This window comes from Narcine bancroftii, chromosome 11, assembly GCF_036971445.1.
Source record: "Narcine bancroftii isolate sNarBan1 chromosome 11, sNarBan1.hap1, whole genome shotgun sequence".
NCBI classification, from domain to species: domain Eukaryota; kingdom Metazoa; phylum Chordata; class Chondrichthyes; order Torpediniformes; family Narcinidae; genus Narcine; species Narcine bancroftii.
Genome location: NC_091479.1, coordinates 16,074,650 through 16,094,119, shown reverse-complemented (window position 1 = coordinate 16,094,119; position 19,470 = coordinate 16,074,650). Strand labels below are relative to the sequence as shown.

The 19,470-nt window shown below is 46.1% G+C and overlaps 1 protein-coding gene across 5 annotated transcripts in view; it reads right to left on the bottom strand.

The window, feature by feature from the left end:
* ppcdc (phosphopantothenoylcysteine decarboxylase) overlaps positions 1-19,470 on the bottom strand; it is a 76,104-nt gene that overhangs the window by 33,508 nt on the left and 23,126 nt on the right. For 3 of the 5 annotated variants that reach the window (XM_069902693.1, XM_069902692.1, XM_069902694.1), the window contains exon 5: positions 17,915-18,312. The exons of the other annotated variants lie outside the window; for them this stretch is intronic. In XM_069902693.1, the coding sequence (XP_069758794.1) occupies positions 18,185-18,312 (128 nt within the window). In that variant the 3' untranslated portion in view covers positions 17,915-18,184. Of the gene's footprint in view, positions 1-17,914; positions 18,313-19,470 lie in introns of those variants that run through there. 5 annotated transcript variants of the gene reach the window in all.

Sequence of the window (19,470 nt, the reverse complement as noted above, 5' to 3'; positions counted from 1 at the left end):
TAACAATGTTAGTCGGAGAATGCATTCTGCCGTTATCAGCAAAATGGTGATTTTTTTATACCCTTGGATACGTGCTTAGAACATCATCATATCATTACTTGTCCAATGACTAAAACTGTTGCTATCCTTTCCCTGCTAGCTTCCTGCCTCTCAATCCATCAATGTCTCTCTTATCTTGTAAGTACAAGGATGCATTCACATCTTGTTACAGCCCTGCACAGGGTAACTCCTTACACATTCCCATCTCATGATGTTTTACCTTACAATATCCAGTCTGGGTCCCATCATGTCATTGTCCTCATCATGAATCTGCCTTTGTCCTTATTCACACATCTCAACCCCCAGGACTTACTAATTCTATATCAGAACTTGCTAATTCTTTCTATCACTATAAGACCCTTATTCTATTATACTTGCGAAACCCTTCCTCACACTCTTATCAGAATTCATCCCTAACTCAGAACTTCCTTAACTTCCTCCAGTCTAGTTTAATATTCCTTATTTCATTCATACTAGCTTTACTTCCTATATTCTATTATCTCTCACAATAGCAACTTCAGAGACCTTTACAGCACGAAATGTTTGGCACGACTTTGAGTATCTTCCAAATTGTATTGACTGAAACTTGCTTACTCAAGGATATTCAAACTGCATTCATTCAAGGGCACCGTGAACAACAGTTCTATTTCTATCATGCTTTTAATGTTGTTAATAAAACATCTCAATGAACTTTAACAGGACTATGGTTAAAATGAGTGAAATACGAAAGACTGCACACGTTTGTGAATGTAGAGAGAACAGAGAAATGCTGAAGGATTGAACCCGTTCTCTGCTATATCGCCTGTTGTCAACAGCACTTTCCCCACAAAAAATTTACTGGTCCTCGCAACCCCAGACAATCATTTTTTCCAAACCAAACAAAATTACACTTCAGGTGTGCGGTGACGCAACCACTTCACTGGCAGACTGCAGGGGGGCCACCACTGTACCTGCAGGTCGGCAACCTGGGCCCCACCTGGCCGGCTGTCAATCACTCGAGCCGGCCCTTTCGGGGACAGTCGGACACGTGGCGCCGGCAAGAAACCGAGACCTGGTGTGTACAAGCTCAAGCTAATTAAAGCCCACTGTACAGTGTGTGGTCTTTGCGTCAGAATTATTCGCTCAGTACCGCTTACGAGCTGAGAATTTCTTATTGAAGTAGGGCCCAGGCCTACTTCTGACCGGCTGAATTCCTCCAGGCATTCACTACAATCACAGCATCTGCAGTTCTGTGTTTCACTCCCTGGGAGATTATAAAAAACAACTGGAGCCCTACAACCAAAGCTGTTTTTTTGGCCAAAATACAAAATTGTAACATAATGATTGTTTCCAAACATTTTTAACATGATGATAAGTGTCTTAAACTTGGTTTCAATTATCCTATCTCAAGAAAGCCAGAATATTTCTTATCCTAGTGAAACATGCAAGTCTACAGATGCTTAGATTGCAGAGAAAATGCCACAAAAATGCTGGAGGAGCTTGACGGGTCTCGCAGCATCCATGGGAGGTAAACCAACATTTCGGGCCTGAGCCCTGTCTTTATGGGTAAAAAGCAGACAGGCACCTGATTTAAAAGGCTGGGGAAAAGGAAGGAAAGGCCAGGGGGAGGAGCACAGACAAAAGGCGATAATAGTATCCGAAATTCAAGCAACCAGCAAAATAATCAAGGGAAATAAATTTAAAATTTAAATAAATACAAATAAAACAATTGGTAAAAAAAAATGTATGTTTAAAATTGCAAAAGTAAATGTTTTCTGAGGTAACACCTAAACCTTTGGTGAGGATGGGAGCAAATATTCGGCCAGCAGAGCGCCTTGGTCGGGCTTTGCTCATGGCAGCTGTTTGAATAAAGTTGTGCTGGCATCGCCCAGGATGAAGAGCTGGTCGATGCCTCTCGCCTTTGGGGCGACTCTCTTAAAGTGTCTCCTTATCCCTGCTTTGTAAGTGTCGCCCCGGTCAGAGGCTTTATCTTTAAACTTGGGGGAGGGGGGTTAGTTATCTATAATGTTATTGTTCATCTTTTGAGCGGCTCCGTGGAGGGGGAGGAACCTGCAGATGCAACGACGGTTAAATGTTTTCAAAGAATGTGACTGAAAATAAAGTAAAATGTTGTAAGTTTGCAGGCCTTTTGTAAAAGTGAAGTGGAGTAAAGCGAACTTTTGAAAAGCAGGCGATACCTGTAATAGGTAAGAATGCGTATGTTTAAAATTGTAAATGTTCTCTGAAGTTACACACAAACCTTTGGTGAAGAATGGAGCAAAATATTCGGCCAGCGGAGCGCCTTGGCCGGGCTTTGCTCGTAGCAGCTGTTTAAATAGAGTTGTGCTTGAATAAACTGGCGTTGCCCAGGATGAAGAGCTGGTTGATGCCACTCGCTGTTGAAGTGACTCTCTTAAAGTGCCTCCCTATCCCTGCTCAGTAAGTGTCACCTGTTTTATCTGTCAACTTTGGGGGGGAGGGGGTGGGTGTTAATAATCTATTTATGTCTTTCAAATTATTTAATCAGTGGGGCATTGTAAGAATAAGTCTCCAAATGGAAAGTTCACTTATCCGACATCTTTCAATTCCCACAGGTGCCAAATACCTAACCCTCCACCTCTCTGCTCATGTACAAGATTGCAGCGACCTCTAATGGCAAAGGGAGTGAATTAGCTGCTTAACAAGCAAGTACCCGAATGGCTCGAATTTTGTTTCCAACTCTTTCGTTGGACAATGCTACTGATCTGCAATGGTAACTTTGGAAGATATTACAGGTTTGATTTCTGTCTTAATTACATAAGAGCTCGGAGTTGATCATGACATCTCCTCGCTTCTCGGGAAGAAGCAACAGCGACTGCACTTCCTTAAAAAGTCCGAGTTGGGCAAGGCTACTGGCCACCATCCCGTCTACTTTCTACGCTACTCGTCGGCTTGGCCGTCCGCATCACAATGTGGTACTGGTACAATCAGATAAGAAATAAACTTGATCTTAGACTGGAGTCAGCCGGAGAAGTTTACGTTAAGGCCATCTGGTTGGAGGATGGCGACTCCGAAAATGAGGCGTCGACTTCAGTTTCCATTAGAAATCACCCTCCTCCCTCCTATTTTCTTCTCCATCTCCTTCTAGCTCTCTCTCTCTCGCCCCTTCCCCCTGTCTCCTTTTAGCTCTCTCTCTCCCCATCTCCTTCTAGCTCTCTCTCTCTTCCCTTTCCCCTATCTCCTTCTAGCTCTCTCTCCTTTCCCTGTCTCCTCTCTCTCTCTCTCCTTTCCCCATCTCCTTCTAGCTCTCTCTCTCCCCTTTTCCCCTATCTCCTTCTAGCTCTCTCCCCTTTCCCTGTCTCCATCTAGCTCTCTCTGTTTTTTCCCCTCCCCCCTGTCTCCTTTCACAGAGCCAAAATCAGTTCTCACCTTTCCTCTTATCATATTCTTTTAACACCTTTTGTCTGTTGGTCTGGACTCCTCCCCTCCCATTCTCTCCCCACTCTTTAATTGAAGCACCTGCCTGCTTTTAGCTTTTCCAATGAAGATCGGTAATGTATCTTTTCCACCTATGGATGCTGCAAGGACGGCTGAGTTCCTCCAGCATTTCTGCGTTTTGACTACAATTCTGCAGACCTTTGCGGTTCTCTCCACCGAGTCCATGCCGACAGTGCACATCCCATCCGTTTCTCCTCTTATTTGCCATTATCTTCACAATTTGATCAATCTCCTACTTATCCACTGCTGTGTGAGGAGGAGACATGGATAAGGGTGCATATCACGGGTGGTCACGTATCCTCCCTTTCTGAAACTTATTCGGAAGACACCACCTGTCAATCAAGGTTGGACTCCGGCCACCCATTAGTGCACACCTTGCTATTGGCTTATTTAAATCAAATAGGGTCATTATTGGCTCGACGCCCAGATCAGAACTGTATAAAACATCTTTCTCTCTGCCTCAGACATTGCTCCACGCCAGGTCGTAACTATGGTCGTCGCTGGAAGTGTGCACTACACTGAAGCTGTAGTATTGCGATACATCAATACTTGCAAAGAGCCACACCCCCCTCCCCACATCGGTACAGGGAACCGTGTGTGAGTAAGAGTTCCTATTTGTAATGTGTGTACTCAAGCGTGTGAGCGTGTCGAGTACAGGTTCACTAGTGTCGGAGTCCAACCAGGGTCCGAGGTGAATGTCTACATCGTTGCTTAAGTGAATGTCTACATCGTTGCTTATCTCTTGGTGCCTGCCACATTGACCACCGCCAGTGGGCTGATCTCGCCTCAAACCGTTCATCTTGGCGCCTCACAGTTCGACGGGCAGCAACCTCCTTTGAAGAAGACCACAGAGCCCACCTCACTGACAAAAGACAAAGGAGGAAAAACCCAACACCCAACCCCAACCAACCAATTTTCCCTTGCAACCGCTGCAACTGTGTCTGCCTGTCCTGCATCGGACTTGTCAGCCACAAACGAGCCTGCAGCTGACGTGGACGTTACCCCTCGATAAATCTTCGTCCGCGAAGCCAAGTCAAAGAAGAAGAAGGCTTAAGTGAAATATTAACTGAGTCCCATTTAACGTTCTCTCCTGTTTGTCTCCCGTTGCATGTGATTCTAACACTTGTGGCCAGACTCGTCTCTCTGTGAAACCACTCTTCCCAACACAGCATCTCCCCCTTCAGCCACTTCCCTAAAATAAAAGCTAATTTACATCAGCGCCCAGCCCATGCTTGAGATGGGGGAGGAAACTGCATCAGTCTGGGCAGCCTTCAGAAAGCACCTTTGACTCCAGAATGATTCCCTTTTGAACAGCCTCCAGTGGAATTACATCCTTCCTTTAATAGACTGTCTTCTCATCTGGAATGCATTCTTTGCGGAATATTGGCTGCAAATTCTAAAATCACAACACTGGAGAAACTCAAAAGTGTACTTTAAAAAGCAAAGATAACCAACATTTTGGGCTTGAGCCCTTCATCAAGGTAAGAACAAAATGGTGGTGAGGGAGGGGTAGGGGAGGAGCACCGACCCACAGGCAGGAGGTGAAAGGTGGATAAGGGAAGCAGACATTCTGGGGGTGGGGGGGGAAACGACACGGGATGGCTCTGTGAATGGAGGGAAGGGGGTGAGAGTTGGAGGTAAAGAGATGGAGGGAGAATGGGGGCTGAGCTAGCAGAAACTTGAGAAGTTGGTGCTAATGCCGTCCAGTTGGAGAATACCCAGATGGAAAGTTAAGTGTTGCCACTCTAATTCACTTGTTTGAGGCCACGGACAGTAATGACAGCATAGGAATGGAACGCCCCATTCTCCCTCTCTTTACCATCCCTCTGTCTTCTTTGTTCCAGCTCCCCTTCCCTCACAGAGCCATTCCCCCTCCCCAGTTTGCTGCGGTGCCCCCCACGGCCTGTGGGAACGCGCACCTCCCCCCTGCCCCACCCTCCCCACCCACCATTTTGTTCAGGCTCCTGCCTACATTTTGCTCATACCTTTATGAAGGGCTCAGGCCTGAAATATTGGTGGTGCATCTGTACAAAGGACACTGCTCCATCTGCCGAGTTACTCCAGCTTTGTGTTTTTACTTCAATCAGACTTTTGTGTTTGACTTTTGGCTGCAAGTTCCGCTCGATTTCCAACATCCCATCCGTCCATGTGAAGCGCTGCCTCAGGAAGGCAGCCCACCTCATAAAGGGCACCCATCGACCTGGTCACAACCTCTTCTCATCACTACTTTCAGACAGAAGGCACAAAAGCTTGAAGACCAACACCTCTAGGTTCATCAATAGTTTCCAATGGCTATCGGGCTCGTGAACCTCCCCTAACTTTACTAAGATACCACAAAAAGGGGCCGATGTCCTGGCCGGCTGCATCACGTTGTGGGTTCGGTTGCTGCAGAGAAATGGATCAGAGGTCAATCCATAACAGCCATAGAGAGGATCACTGGGGTCTCCCTCCTCCCACCCCCCCCTACCATCGACGCGATCTACTGGGATTGTTGTCTGAAGAGGGTGCGCAAAAATCATGGAGGACCCCCACCGCCATCTTTCAGCTGCACCCGTCGGGGGAGTATCGGAGCCAGCACCACCAGGTTGAGGGGCAGCTTCTTCCCACAGGCAGCGAGAATGGTGTAGAGGTATTCATTCGGAATTTCGTAATGCTACAAGCTCTAAACAAAAAATGCATTACTTGCACATTGCAGGTCGGTGAGCGTAGAGGTAAGAGCAATGCCTTTACAGCGCCATTGATCGGGACCAGGGTTCGAATCCCGCACAGTCTATAAGGAGCTTATACGTTCTCTCCGTGGGTTTTCCCTGGAGGCTCCGGCTTCTTCCAACCATTCGAAAAGTACTGGGGAATGTAGGGTAATTGGGTGACATGGACTTGATGGCCGAAATGGCCTGTTACAGCGCTGTACATCTAAATTTTTAAAAAGTTGTGGAGAAACTCTGTTTCGTCGAGTCATTTTTGTACAGTCAGCTAATATAACTTGAACTTGATAGGTTTTTAATCCCATCTGGACATGTTCATGTCAAATTCAGAAATATTTTCAGGTTAAATTGTGTGTCATTGGTCTACCTTTTGGTCAAACTATTTTTGCTGTACAACTGTGACCCTCATAAGTTTTGAATCACATTTGCATTGGATTGAAGACCTTTACTTACGTGGCTAGATATCTTGCAGACTTTCCTGGCGTTGCTCTCTCTGGAAGGCATGGTCATTAATTCCAGTGACCCGGTTTAATCCTGTCCTCAGGTGCTGAGTGTGTGGAGGCTGCCCATTCTCCATGTGACAAGGTGGCTTTCCCCCTGGTGAGCTTCCCCAGGTGCTCACTGACCAGATGGGCTTCCCCAAGGTCCTTGGTGACCACCTAGACTTATCCCAGGTGGGCTTCCCCCTCACTGGTCACTGTCCCTGCGGGTCGTCTACTCCGCTTCTCCTTCTTGGATGGGGCGCGATCTTCCCGTCTTCTAGTGCCCTGCTCCAGTCCCTCTGCTTTCCTGGAGATTTGTGGCTGCTGCCGCCATCTTGGGCACAGGCGATCGGGGGATTCCAACCAAGACCACCGTCGGCTCCCTCCGCGGCCATTCAAACCCTGTGCTGAACCGAGGGCAGTCGACTGGACCTCACAGGAGAGCTGCATCTTCGCCAGTACAGCTGATCAGGCAGTGTCGCCATTATTTAGAGCAGAAGAAACAATCCAGCTTAATTTAGTCCTATATTCAGGTTAGCTTTGTCATTCAAGGCTTGGAAAGCCTCCTTCATGTCAACCGTGAGGTCAATCAAAGGCCAAACATCTTGCACTAAAGGGAAAGTTGGCTCCTGTTTAAAAAAGAAAACCAGCCTAATTTTATTTTCCTCATGTCATATTATTGATTTGGAAATGTACCAGAACTATTTTAAATGCAAAGATTTCTGTATCCCTTAATAATTTCCTCCTATTACAAAACTGTGGATCTGGCAGACACATTTTCCACAGAGCGTGTGAGATGTGGCCAAGGAACTGGATGCAGTTTGTTGGGTGGAGGAGAAATGGAAAGGCGTCAGATAGGACAGTTGAAATTGGCATCGTCAGTCTTGACGATTGTTTAAAGTTCCAAGTTATTGCCAAAGTACATCGCATACAACCCTGAGATTCTTGTTCCTGCGGGCGAGGCAGAATGTCTACTTATCGGTGACAGTTCACGGCACTCAAGTCAAAGATGAGAATACAAAAGAGAGAAATGTAAAGAAAGAAATGTGAACAAACTGACTGCAAGTACAGAAAAAAAATCTGTTGTCAATAAGGCGCAAATTAAGAGTCCTCAAATGAGTTTGTTGAGTCTGAAGGGTTGTGACCGTTTGTGATGCGGGTGCTGTGGAACCCCCACCTCTTTGCTGAGGGCTGCGGCAAGAACACAGCACATCCTGGGCAGTGTGGATCCGTGATGACCGCTGCTGCTCTCCGACTACAGTATTCCTCGTAGGTGCTCTCGATGGTGGGGGAGGGTTTGGCCTGCGATGCTCTAGGCTGAGTCCGCTACCTTTTGCGGGGCTTCCCGCTCAGGGGTATGGGTATCCCCACACCAGGCTGTGATGCAGCCGGTCAGCGCAGCTTTAACCACACATCTGTGGAGGTTTGCCGGGGGCTTCTGATGTCATTCCAAACCTCCGGAAACTCCTGAGGAAGTTGAGGAGCCAACTTACTTTCTTCACGATGCCATGAGTGTGTTGGGTCCAGGGAAGATCCTCCGAGACGGTGACTCCCAGGAATTTACATTTGCTCACCCTCTCCACCTCTGATGCCTCAATGGTCACTGGATCATACACCTCTGATTTTTCCCTCCTGAAGTCCACAATCACCTCCTTGGTTTTGGTGACATTGAGCATGAGTTTGTTGTTGGTGCACTGTTCAGCCAAGTCCATCCTGTATGCTGCCTTATCACCTCCTTTTTATACAACCCACATTCCTCTAAAAGATGACAAGCAAAACCCTCCCTACAGGGAATGAACATCGTCAGGGAACGCAGCCGTCGGAGAGCAGCAGCAATCATCAAGGATCCACACCACCCAGCACACCCTCTGTTCTTGATGCTGCCATCAGGAAAGAGGTATCGATGCCACAAGACTCGCACCGCCAGGTTCAGGAACAGCTGCTCCCCCTCCACCCTCAGATTCCTCAATGACAAAGTCAATCAGGGACTCATTTAAGGACTTTGCCCATTATTTTTATTACTGAATATTTACTTTTCTGTGTTTTTAGAGTCAGTTTGATGACGTCTTTTTTTTGCTTATGTTTCTTTCTTCTTGAATACAGTTTACAGCTACTGAGAATTAGAAATTCTGCCTGGCCCACAGGAAAAAGAATCTCAGAGATATATGATGTCATAAGTCCATAGAGGATAATCAGCCCATCAATTCTTCCCCACCATTTAACCATGAGCTGCTCCATTCTCCCACTTGGCCCCAATGTCCGGCCTTCTCCCCAAAACCTTCGATGCCATGGTTAACCAATTATCTATCAATCTCTCCTGTTTATATTCTGATAATAAATTTGAACTTTGCTTGCGATGTTTCCATTCAGAACTTAGAGTTGTTCTCTGAGGCAAAGCCTCTCTGATGCCACAACCATTCAGGATTATGCGGGATCTTTACTGATGCCAAACACACCAAGTTGCTTTCACAGGAGTGCAATAGGTCAGAGAGGATCAGTGGGGTCTCCCTCCTCCCCGTCGACATACACCTGGTGAGGACCCCTTCCACCCTGCACTCATTCAGCTGCTCCCGTCGGGGAAGAGGTACAGGAGGATCAGAGCCAGACTGAGGAACGGCTTCTTCCCACGGGCAGTGAGAATGCAGAACGGCCAAAGGAATGGCTCATACAAACCCTCGGTATCTCTACTTCTGCATTTATTTAACAATATTTCTTCTTCTTCTTTGGCTTGGCTTCGCGGACGAAGATTTATGGAGGGGGTAAATGTCCACGTCAGCTGCAGGCTCGTTTGTGGCTGACAAGTCCGATGTGGGACAGGCAGACACGGTTGCAGCGGTTGCAGGGGAAAATTGGTTGGTTGGGGTTGGGTGTTGGGTTTTTCCTCCTTTGCCTTTTGTCAGTGAGGTGGGCTCTGCGGTCTTCTTCAAAGGAGGTTGCTGCCCGCCGAACTGTGAGGCGCCAAGATGCACGGTTTGAGACGATATCAGCCCACTGGCGGTGGTCAATGTGGCAGGCACCAAGAGATTTCTTTAGGCAGTCCATTTTTATTTATATTTATATCTATTTAAATGTACAGCATCTATATCGCTTGTCTGAGTGTGTGTTATGTCTTGCTGTGTGTCTGCTTTTGCACTAAGCACGGGAGAGCATGGTTTCGTCAGGTTGTGCACTCGAATGAACTCGAGATGAGATTGAGCTAGATGTTAGATGTGGCACAGATATGATCTTTCTGGTCAAACTTGAATGAATGAGAGGGAAGGTGAAGAGGAATAGCAGGATGAATGCAATGTTGAGGAAGAAGAGCAGCTGAAGACAATGATGACCCTACTGTGGAGGGAGCGCAGGATTGTAGCGAGAAATCTGGGAGGATATTGCAGGAACAGGTGTATCCCTGGCACTCAATTGCGATCCGTTACAGCTACGTATCTCAAAATACAGTGTCATACCCCCTACCCACATCCTGACCCATTTATCTCCGAATCAAACTCTGGTCTGACTTCTACACTAAACCACAGGAAGACCCATCTATGACAAACGGCAGTGACCGCAAAAAAGTTACTAATCTCCATGTGGCTGACTGGTGTTGCTTCACATACCAACATTTGGTAAATAACACTGGACAACATTTACCCCCCCCCCCCCACTTTTCCCCCCTCCAAAGGATCTGCTTCCTGAAAAACAATTGGGGATTACAAGAGACAACTTCAAGCTAAACACAAAGATCATTTCAGATTTGCAGGAAGTTGGAGAAACATTAACTTTTATTGAATTTAGCATGTTTAATCGCATCAGGATGCTGAGCCAAGCTCTCAGGTTGACGGCACATGTTGCACAAGAGATGTGAGGGGCCCAGGGGTTTGTCCTGGTCCCCAGTTTTACAAATGAAGCCGAGCTCATGGGCTTTCTTAATAAGTGCGGTCTCGCTGCGTATTTGAGCCTTCAAAGTACATTCGCCACAAATGTAACAGAATGTATCACAGCTGTTGCAACATTGACCAGACATTTAATTTTCCTGAAGGCAATAAATGTTACTGTTTACAATTGAAGAGAAAAGATGGACAGAACTCTGGCAAGACTGTATGACAAATACTATAAATTTTAGATGCAGTTTATTTCAAAATAATTATTTACATCAATTATATTTAATACCGGAAAAATGGCACAAAATTTAATTGGATTTATCAGATAAATGTTTTAGATGTGGTGAAAAAAAAGGAACCTTTTTGCACCCTACTTGGTCACGTTCCAAAACTTTTTCTTTCCACCCACATACCACCTTACGCAATCCCTTACTAATCACAGAGCACCAATCTTCTTTGGCTTGGCTTCGCGGACGAAGATTTATGGAGGGGGTAAAAAGTCCACGTCAGCTGCAGGCTCGTTTGTGGCTGACCAGTCCGATGCGGGACAGGCAGACACGATTGCAGCGGTTGCAAGGGAAAATTGGTTGGTTGGGGTTGGGTGTTGGGTTTTTCCTCCTTTGCCTTTTGTCAGTGAGGTGGGCTCTGCGGTCTTCTTCAAATGAGGCTGCTGCCCGCCAAACTGTGAGGCGCCAAGATGCACGGTTTGAGGCGTTATCAGCCCACTGGCGGTGGTCAATGTGGCAGGCACCAAGAGATTTCTTTAGGCAGTCCTTGTACCTTTTCTTTGGTGCACCTCTGTCACGGTGGCCAGTGGAGAGCTCGCCATATAATACGATCTTGGGAAGGCGATGGTCCTCCATTCTGGAGATGTGACCCATCCAGCGCAGCTGGATCTTCAGCAGCGTGGACTCGATGCTGTCGACCTCTGCCATCTCGAGTACCTCGACGTTAGGGGTGTGAGCGCTCCAATGGATGTTGAGGATGGAGCGGAGACAACGCTGGTGGAAGCGTTCTAGGAGCCGTAGGTGGTGCCGGTAGAGGACCCATGATTCGGAGCCGAACAGGAGTGTGGGTATGACAACGGCTCTGTATACGCTTATCTTTGTGAGGTTTTTCAGTTGGTTGTTTTTCCAGACACCAATGGCGTAGCGAATACTTACAGTGGGATGTGAGTGAAAGGAAAAAGGTTGAGAACCACTGATGTAATCACTGTAACTTTTAAATTTAATTAAGTGTTGACCCTGTACATTTATAGATGAAAACATGGATGAAAATTTTGAATAAAACTTTTAAAATAATAAATTCACTATGCTATTGCTGAAGAACATGTGTATCAACATGCATTCAACTTATAACAATGTAATGCACAGCATCTGTACATGTGAGCTGCTTTTTATAGCCTGACTGCATCTACCTTGATTAAGCATGCCCAGGCCTAATAGCAACATTTGCATCGCATCTGTACTGAGTGCATGCCAAAGCAGCTTTCTTTGTGGGCAACATACCAATAGTCTTAAAATATGACAGGAAATCGCAAAAAAAAGAGGTTATATCTAAAAAACGGTACGCAAGAGAAAATATTTAAGGTGATTTTCATGTTCAGCATCCCAAAATCCATAAAACACACCCAAGAGTGTTCAGGAAGCAAAACCTTTGTTGTCCAGTATAATCTTCCAACAATGTTATTTACCGTATTCATCTTAGAGAAATCCTCAATGTGCTTACAATATAGTAAAAATACAATGCTGGAGAAACTCAGCAGATCAGTGTATTTTACATAGCATGGATAAAGGTATATAACCAATATTTTGGGCTTGAGTCCTTCGTCAATGTACCTTCATACCTCGGTGAAGGGCTCCAGCCTGAAATGTTGCTTATATATCTTTATAGTTGCTATATAAAGTACTCTGTTTTACCTGCTGAGTTTCCACAGCCTTGTGTTTTTACTTCAACTACTGTGTCTGTAGACCTTTGTGTTTTATTTTAGATCACCACAGCACAGGATCAAACCCTTAGGCCCACGAGATCTCAGATTTATTGTCAGAGAACATAAATGACATCACATACAACCCTGAGGTTCTTTTTCTTGTGGGCAAGGCTGACTTACAAAACAAAACTGTACTCAGTGTACACTGTAACAATATTAATATTTGGGGAGAATTTATAAGATTTAGAGTAGGTCACATACATAAATACATTTTAAAATAGATCTTATTTGAAAGACTGAAGAATTCACATTGCAAGATCTCTGGAGAATGTAAGCACCTTTGACAAGTAGGTGTTAATATCAATATAACTGATGTCATAAAATGCTTGACATTTGTCTTGCTGGAGTCATGCTGTCTATCAGTACCCTTTCTGCAAAGTGTTCACGGAAAGGTCAATTCTGGATTGTTTACCAAAGATAACGACTTGAGGAGAAGAAAGAACTCCTGTTGTTTGCTGGAGAAGGTGGGGGGTTTTGCGAGACATGAGTCATGCTCTCTTCGGAGTTTCAGTTGGAAAAGAGAGAGAGTTGATTTAACAGCTCAGTCAGTCAGTCAGTGTGTGGGACACTGACAAGTAACTGAAAAGTGCAATCCAGGGAAAACTGTTTGAAACTGATGAAAGCAAGTTCCAGATCAGTAGATGGCTGGAAGTGCTATCTGTCTAATGTTTCATTAAGGCATAAGTGAAACAAAAAGGAACTCTGTGGTGACCTGAAAGAAAGAGGTTATCATCTGGAGAACCCTGAGGGGGCAAGTTTCAACAGCAAGACACAGAAGTGACTGGGTGTCCATTATACAACAAATCTCTCTCTGCAAACCCTACAAGAACCTTCTTGAGTGGTAAACATTTACCTTTCAAGCACCAAGCCTGGTGAACTTTATACATGTTAAATTCTGTGCACAGTATGGTGATTGTCTGCAACCAGAGAACTTGAAAGAAGGAGATGTGAGATTGAACTGTGAACCAAATAACTCTTCTTGAATTTACACACACATTACATACATGTGCACTTAGAATTAGAAGGGGGTAATTTGGGTTAGGATAGAGTATTATATAAGAATAGAGTTAAGTTAAAGTTTGATTCTATTTTCATGTTTGAAGTTGATTAAAAATAACTTTTGTTTTGAAAGCCACTTGTCTTGGTGAATGTCTATTGCTGCTGGGTTTTGGGGTCCTTCGGGCTCGTAACAACACATGTAAGTGGATGAAGAAATGTAAAACTGACTGCAATACAGAGAGAAAAACAATCAATTATGTACAAAAGTACGGATTTTGTTGTTGAGGAGTCTGATGGTTGAGGAATATAGAACACTACAGCACAGAATAGGCCCTTCGGCCTGCAATGTAATGCCAACCCATACTTTGCTTAACATACTAAACCCTTCCAACCCTGTAACTTCTATTTTTCTTCTATCCATGTGCCTAAGAATCTCCTAAATGTCCTTAATATTTCAGCCTTCACCACCATCCCTGGCAAGGCATTCCAGGCATCCACAACTCCCCACTGTATTTAAAAAAAAACCCTGTTGTCTCCCCTAAACTTCCCTCCCTTCACTTTGTACATATGTCCTCTGGTGTTTGCTGATCCTGCCCTGGGAAAAAGGTGCTCCTAATTTTGTAGAACTCTATCAAGTGTCCTCTCATCCTTCTATGCTCCAAAGAGAAAAGTCCCAGCCTCACAAGACTCATTTTCCAATCCAGCTAACCTCCTGGTAAATCTCCTCTGCACAGCTCACACATCCATCCAATGATGAGGTGTCCAGAACTGAACACAATACTCCAAGTGTGGTCTCACCAAGGATTTGCACAGTTGCCACATGACCTCTTGACTCTCGAACTCAATCCCCCCTATTAATGAAGCCCAACATTCCATGGGCCTTCTTAACCTGTGCGGCAAACTTGAGGCATGCATGGATTTGAACCCCAAGGTCCCTCTGTTCATCCACACTCTTAAGTAACTGACCATTTGGTTTGTCCTTCCAAAATGCATCACCTCACACTTACCTGGATTGAACTCCATCTGGCACTTTTCTGGCCAACTCGACATCCTATCTATATCTTTTTTGTAACCTACGACAACCTTTTGCACCATCCACAACTCCTCCAATCTTCATATCATTCACAAACCTACTGACCCATCCTTCCGCTTCTTCATCTGGGTCATTTAAAAGACTATAAAGATCAGGGGGCCCAGAACAGAGATGTGAGTCTTGTGGGCCCTACACCTCTTCCCCGATGGCAGCAGTGAAAACAGAGCGTGTGCTGGGTGACGTGGATCCTTGATGATTGCTGCTGCTCTCTGAAAGCAGCGTTCCCTGTCGATATTCTCAATGGCAGGGAGGGTTTTGCCTGTGATGTCCTGGGCTGTATCCACTAACTTTTGAAGGGTCTTACACTCAGACCAGACCATGATTGCAGCCCGTCAGCTCACTGCAATCAGCACGGTGCCAAATTAAACAAAATCTCTGCTGGCTACAGGTGATCCACATCGTCCTACTCCAGAGACAGTGTCACAACAAATCTAATCGGGGAGTGGGGTGGGGGGGTGCACAAACTGCCGGGGGTTGGGACAACCTTTTACCATGAGAGTCAGTGGTTGAATGGCGGGCCTCACTGGATTTTCAACAGCGTTGAACTGAGGGGTGGGGGAGCAGTGGCGGCAATGTCAGACTTGGGGAGGAGGGGTTGGCAGCATCAGACTGGGGGGAGGGGGATTGGGTGGCAGCAGTATCGGACCGGTGTGGGGGGGGGTGGCCGCGTTGGACTGGGTGGGTGGGGGGGGAGACACAATAGCTCCCCCATGATGCTGACCCTTCATTCCCTCCATCTCCAGAGTCTACCCAGAAGCGTCTTAAACCCTACTATTGGGTGTGTGCCCACCACTACTCCTGGCAGCCTGCTCCAAGCACTGACCACTGGGTGTCTTAAATCTGTCGGCTTCTTACCTCAGATCCATGCCCTCCAATGGTTGATGGTTTTATCCTGGGAGAACGATTCTGACTGTCTCCCCAATGTCTCAAATTTTAAAATCTTCCTCTAAATACAAAAGAAATGCCCCACCTGGTCTTACTCTCTGCTGAAGTTTCTAAACTGAGACGTAGTGCACGGAATCCATTAAAATAGCAGGCGCCCCTTTTACTGGTTGCATCACTGATCTGGAGGTGCTGGTGCACAGGATGGGAAAAGACTCCATAGAGTCAGCCGGCAACTTCACTGGCACCATGCTTCGTTCCATTAAGGGCATCTACAAGAGGCGGTGTCTCAAGAAAGCAGCCTATACCCTCAAAGACCCCCACACCCAGTTCATGCCCTCTTCACAGTGCTACCATCAGGAAGGAGGTACGGGAGTCTGAAGACGAGCACCCAGCGGAACAATCTTCCCCTCCGCCATCAGGAGCCTGAAGATGAACACCTGGCGGAACAATCTTCCCCTCCGCCATCAGGAAGGAAGGACGGGAGCCTGGACAAGCACCCAGCAGAACAGTCTTCCCCTCCACCATCAGGAAGGAGGTACATGAGCCTGGACGAGCACCCAGCGGAACAATCTTCCCCTCCGCCATCAGGAAGGAGGTACAGGAGCCTGAAAACGAGCACCTAAGGGTACAAAACCAGCTTCTTCCCCTCCCCTTCTGAATGGATAATGAACCACAGACATTCCTCTCTTTTTCTCAGTTTTTAAATGTAATTTATTGCCATTTTTTTGCCCTGTAATGCAACAAAATTTGTGACAAATGTTCATGACAATAAATTCTGATTCCATCCGGTAAACTGTCACAAAGGGAGAAACTAGTGCATTTACCAATTTGGCTCTGTGTAATAGTACTCGAGTCAACGTTTTCTGATGCACATTGAGGCAGAACGTGCCACACAGACACCAGAGCTGTGAACTTAACAAGCTATTATTCAGACCAAACAGGTGAGGATGTGGTTTTAAAAAAAAATCTTTGAACTCAAAACTACCTTTTGGTTTCTCACCTTTTATGACAACCGGAGGTGATAGTTATAATGACGTCTCTGCCATTGCTCCGTGACCTACTGAAAAGTGCTGAAGAAACTCAACAGATCACGCAGCAAAGATCCATAACGTTTCGGGCGCGAGGCCTTCATCAAGGTCTGAGCAAAAAGCAGGCAGGCGTCTGAATTAAAAGGTGGTGGTGGGGGGTGGAGGAGGAAGGGGTAGGACAGGAGCAGAGGCCAACAAAGTGGATGTGGGCGGGAGGGCAGGAGAGAGAGAAGAGCTGAGAAGGGGAGGGGGGTAGCTCTGAAGGGGGTGGGGAGGAAAGGAGACAGAGGGATGGGGAAAGAGAGTCAAAACACAGAAATGTTGGAGGAACTCAGCCATCCTTGCAGTGCCCATAGGAGGTGGAGATATATTCCCAACGTTTCGGGCCTGAACCCGATCCCAAGGGAAAGGGAGACAGGGGAGGGGCCTAACAGAAACTGGAAAAGTCGATGTTAATGCCATCTGGTTGAAGAGTATCCAGACGGAATATTAGACATTGTTCCTCTGACTTGCAGTGCACGAGGCCATAGACAGACACGTCCCCTTGGCAACGGTGTCCAGAAACAAAATGGGTGGCCACCGGGAGTTCCCCGCTGTGTCAGCGGACGTCACTAACGTGCTCCACGAAGCAGTCTGAGTCCAGTCTCTCCAAAGGAGAAGAGGCCACAACGGGAGCACCGGGATGCAGTAGACAACCCCCGCAGGTTCACAAGTGTCGCTTCCTTTGGAAGGACTGCTTTGGGTGCCGAATGGTGGTGAGGGAGGTGATGTTCCTGGCTTAGATCCAGAAACATCTCAGAGGCACAATTTGTTTGCTTTAATAGCAAACCCATCATTAACCCATGGATGGGCCCCACCTGGGGCCCTACACTTTAGTCTCTAAATAACAGTGAAGGTTGGCATTTTAGTGACATGGGAGGGCAGCAGGCAAAAAAGAGATACTCTGCCACATTTGTTCAGGAAACACTGAACAAAGAGTACCACATATATCACGTACCTTTTTTGAGATGTAACCTATTTTTATGATTTCCTGTCATATTTCACCGAGATATTGCGACTGTGGAAAAGCGGCATCAGGGCAACTGGAATCCATCAACGCCGGCCGACTATTGTTGGCACTGACATGAGAGGCATCAGATGCTGAGTACAAACGAAAATCAGCGGCAAAACATTTTTAGGACACTTGAGCTCACGCAATGTGTCAGCGCCATTACGTGATTAAACACGCTAAATTCAATAAAAGTTAATTTAATATTTCTCCAACTTCCTAACATGAAATTATCTTTGAGTTCAGCTTGAAATTGCTTCTCATATTCCCTATGTTTTTTTAAAGAAGAAAACTGTTGTTCAGTAAAATCAGGGAAGCAATGAGCGACATTAATGAAAATAAATTTTATTTTTAATATTTTATACAAATCAGCTTGGATCCAAATCCCTTGGAAACATTTGATTCCTTTTATTCAGACGGAAGCAACAGTCATTGAGTAAATGATTTTAATAATCCTCTGTGGGAAGAGAATGTCAAGATTCAAAGTTAGAGCACAAAGTTCAGCGAAGTACTGAACTGTCAGAGATACACTGGACTTTGTCGAAGCTACACATGTACTGAGGGCCGTTTCAAAGCGCGTGGGAAGTTCCCATGGCCGGTCACATCGGAAGAGATTTCTCTGGGATTTGTGGCTGCTGTGCTGCTCCAAGGCCCCGGCTGTGCAATCGATCCAAGCACTCCCGCACTTTCTCCACGATGGTCGACGTCTCTGCCATTGCCCCGTGACCTGGGACAGGGACAAAATGCAGCAGACAGCATCAGACACGGTGAAAATGCAGCCCGCTTGCCTGGAATGCAAAATCACACGATACAAGAGCGGAAGTCGGCCAATCGGCACGTCGGGTCTGCTCTGTTATTTAATCATGAGATGATCCTTATCGGTCGGCTCCACTCCCTGGCCTTCTCCCCGTAACGCTTGATGGCCTGACTGTCAATTTCTGTCTTAAATACACCCAACGACCTTGCTTCCACAACAAGTTCCACAGTCTCACGACACTCTGGCTGACGAAATTTCTCTGCATTTGTTGATGCCCTTTTATCCTGAAATTGTGTCTTAGACACCCCTACCATGGCAAACAACTTTGTCTATTCTGTCCAGGCCTTTCAGCTTTCAAAAAGTCTCTCTGTCGTCCTTCCTCATCCTTCTCTACTAAACAAGTTGAGTCTAAGAGCTGATGTTCCTCACATGCTAACCCTTTCATTCCTGGTATCATTCTAGTAAATCTGAATCCTCTCCAATGCTAGCACAATTATTCTCAGATAAGGCGCCCAAAAGGTGCACAGTACCTCATCTCTGCTCTCGTATGCTATTCCTCAAGAAATCAATACCAACATACAGTTCACGGGTCTACTATCTTACCGGAGAGAATGAGTTGTAAATCAACTGTACCTCATTATGTGCAGGGTTTCAGATCTCCAAAGGAAATGGGCCAATGACCATTTTTCTCAAGCAAAATGTTTCAGTAACAGTTGGGTCTAGAGCAGTGATTCTCAACCGTCCCTTCCCACTCACATCCCACCTTAAGCAATCCCTTACTCATCACAGAGCACCGATGGCCTAGGAATTACTTAAAGTGGTACGTGAGTGGAAAGAAGAAGGTTGAGAATCACTGATATAAAGTACGCTGTTGGATCTGCTGAGTTTCCCCGGCATTGTGTTTTTACTTCAATCACAGCATATGCAGACTTTTGTGCCTTACTCCTCTCACCCCACCCAGCACACGCTCTGTTCTCGTTGCTGCCATCAGGAAAGAGGTGCCGGGGCCACAAGGCTCACCCCACCCAGATTCAGGAACAGCTGCTCCCTCTCCACCATCAGACTCCTCAACGGCAAACGCAATCCGAAGTGAAACGGGAAAGCCTGCAGACGCTGTGATTGTCGTAA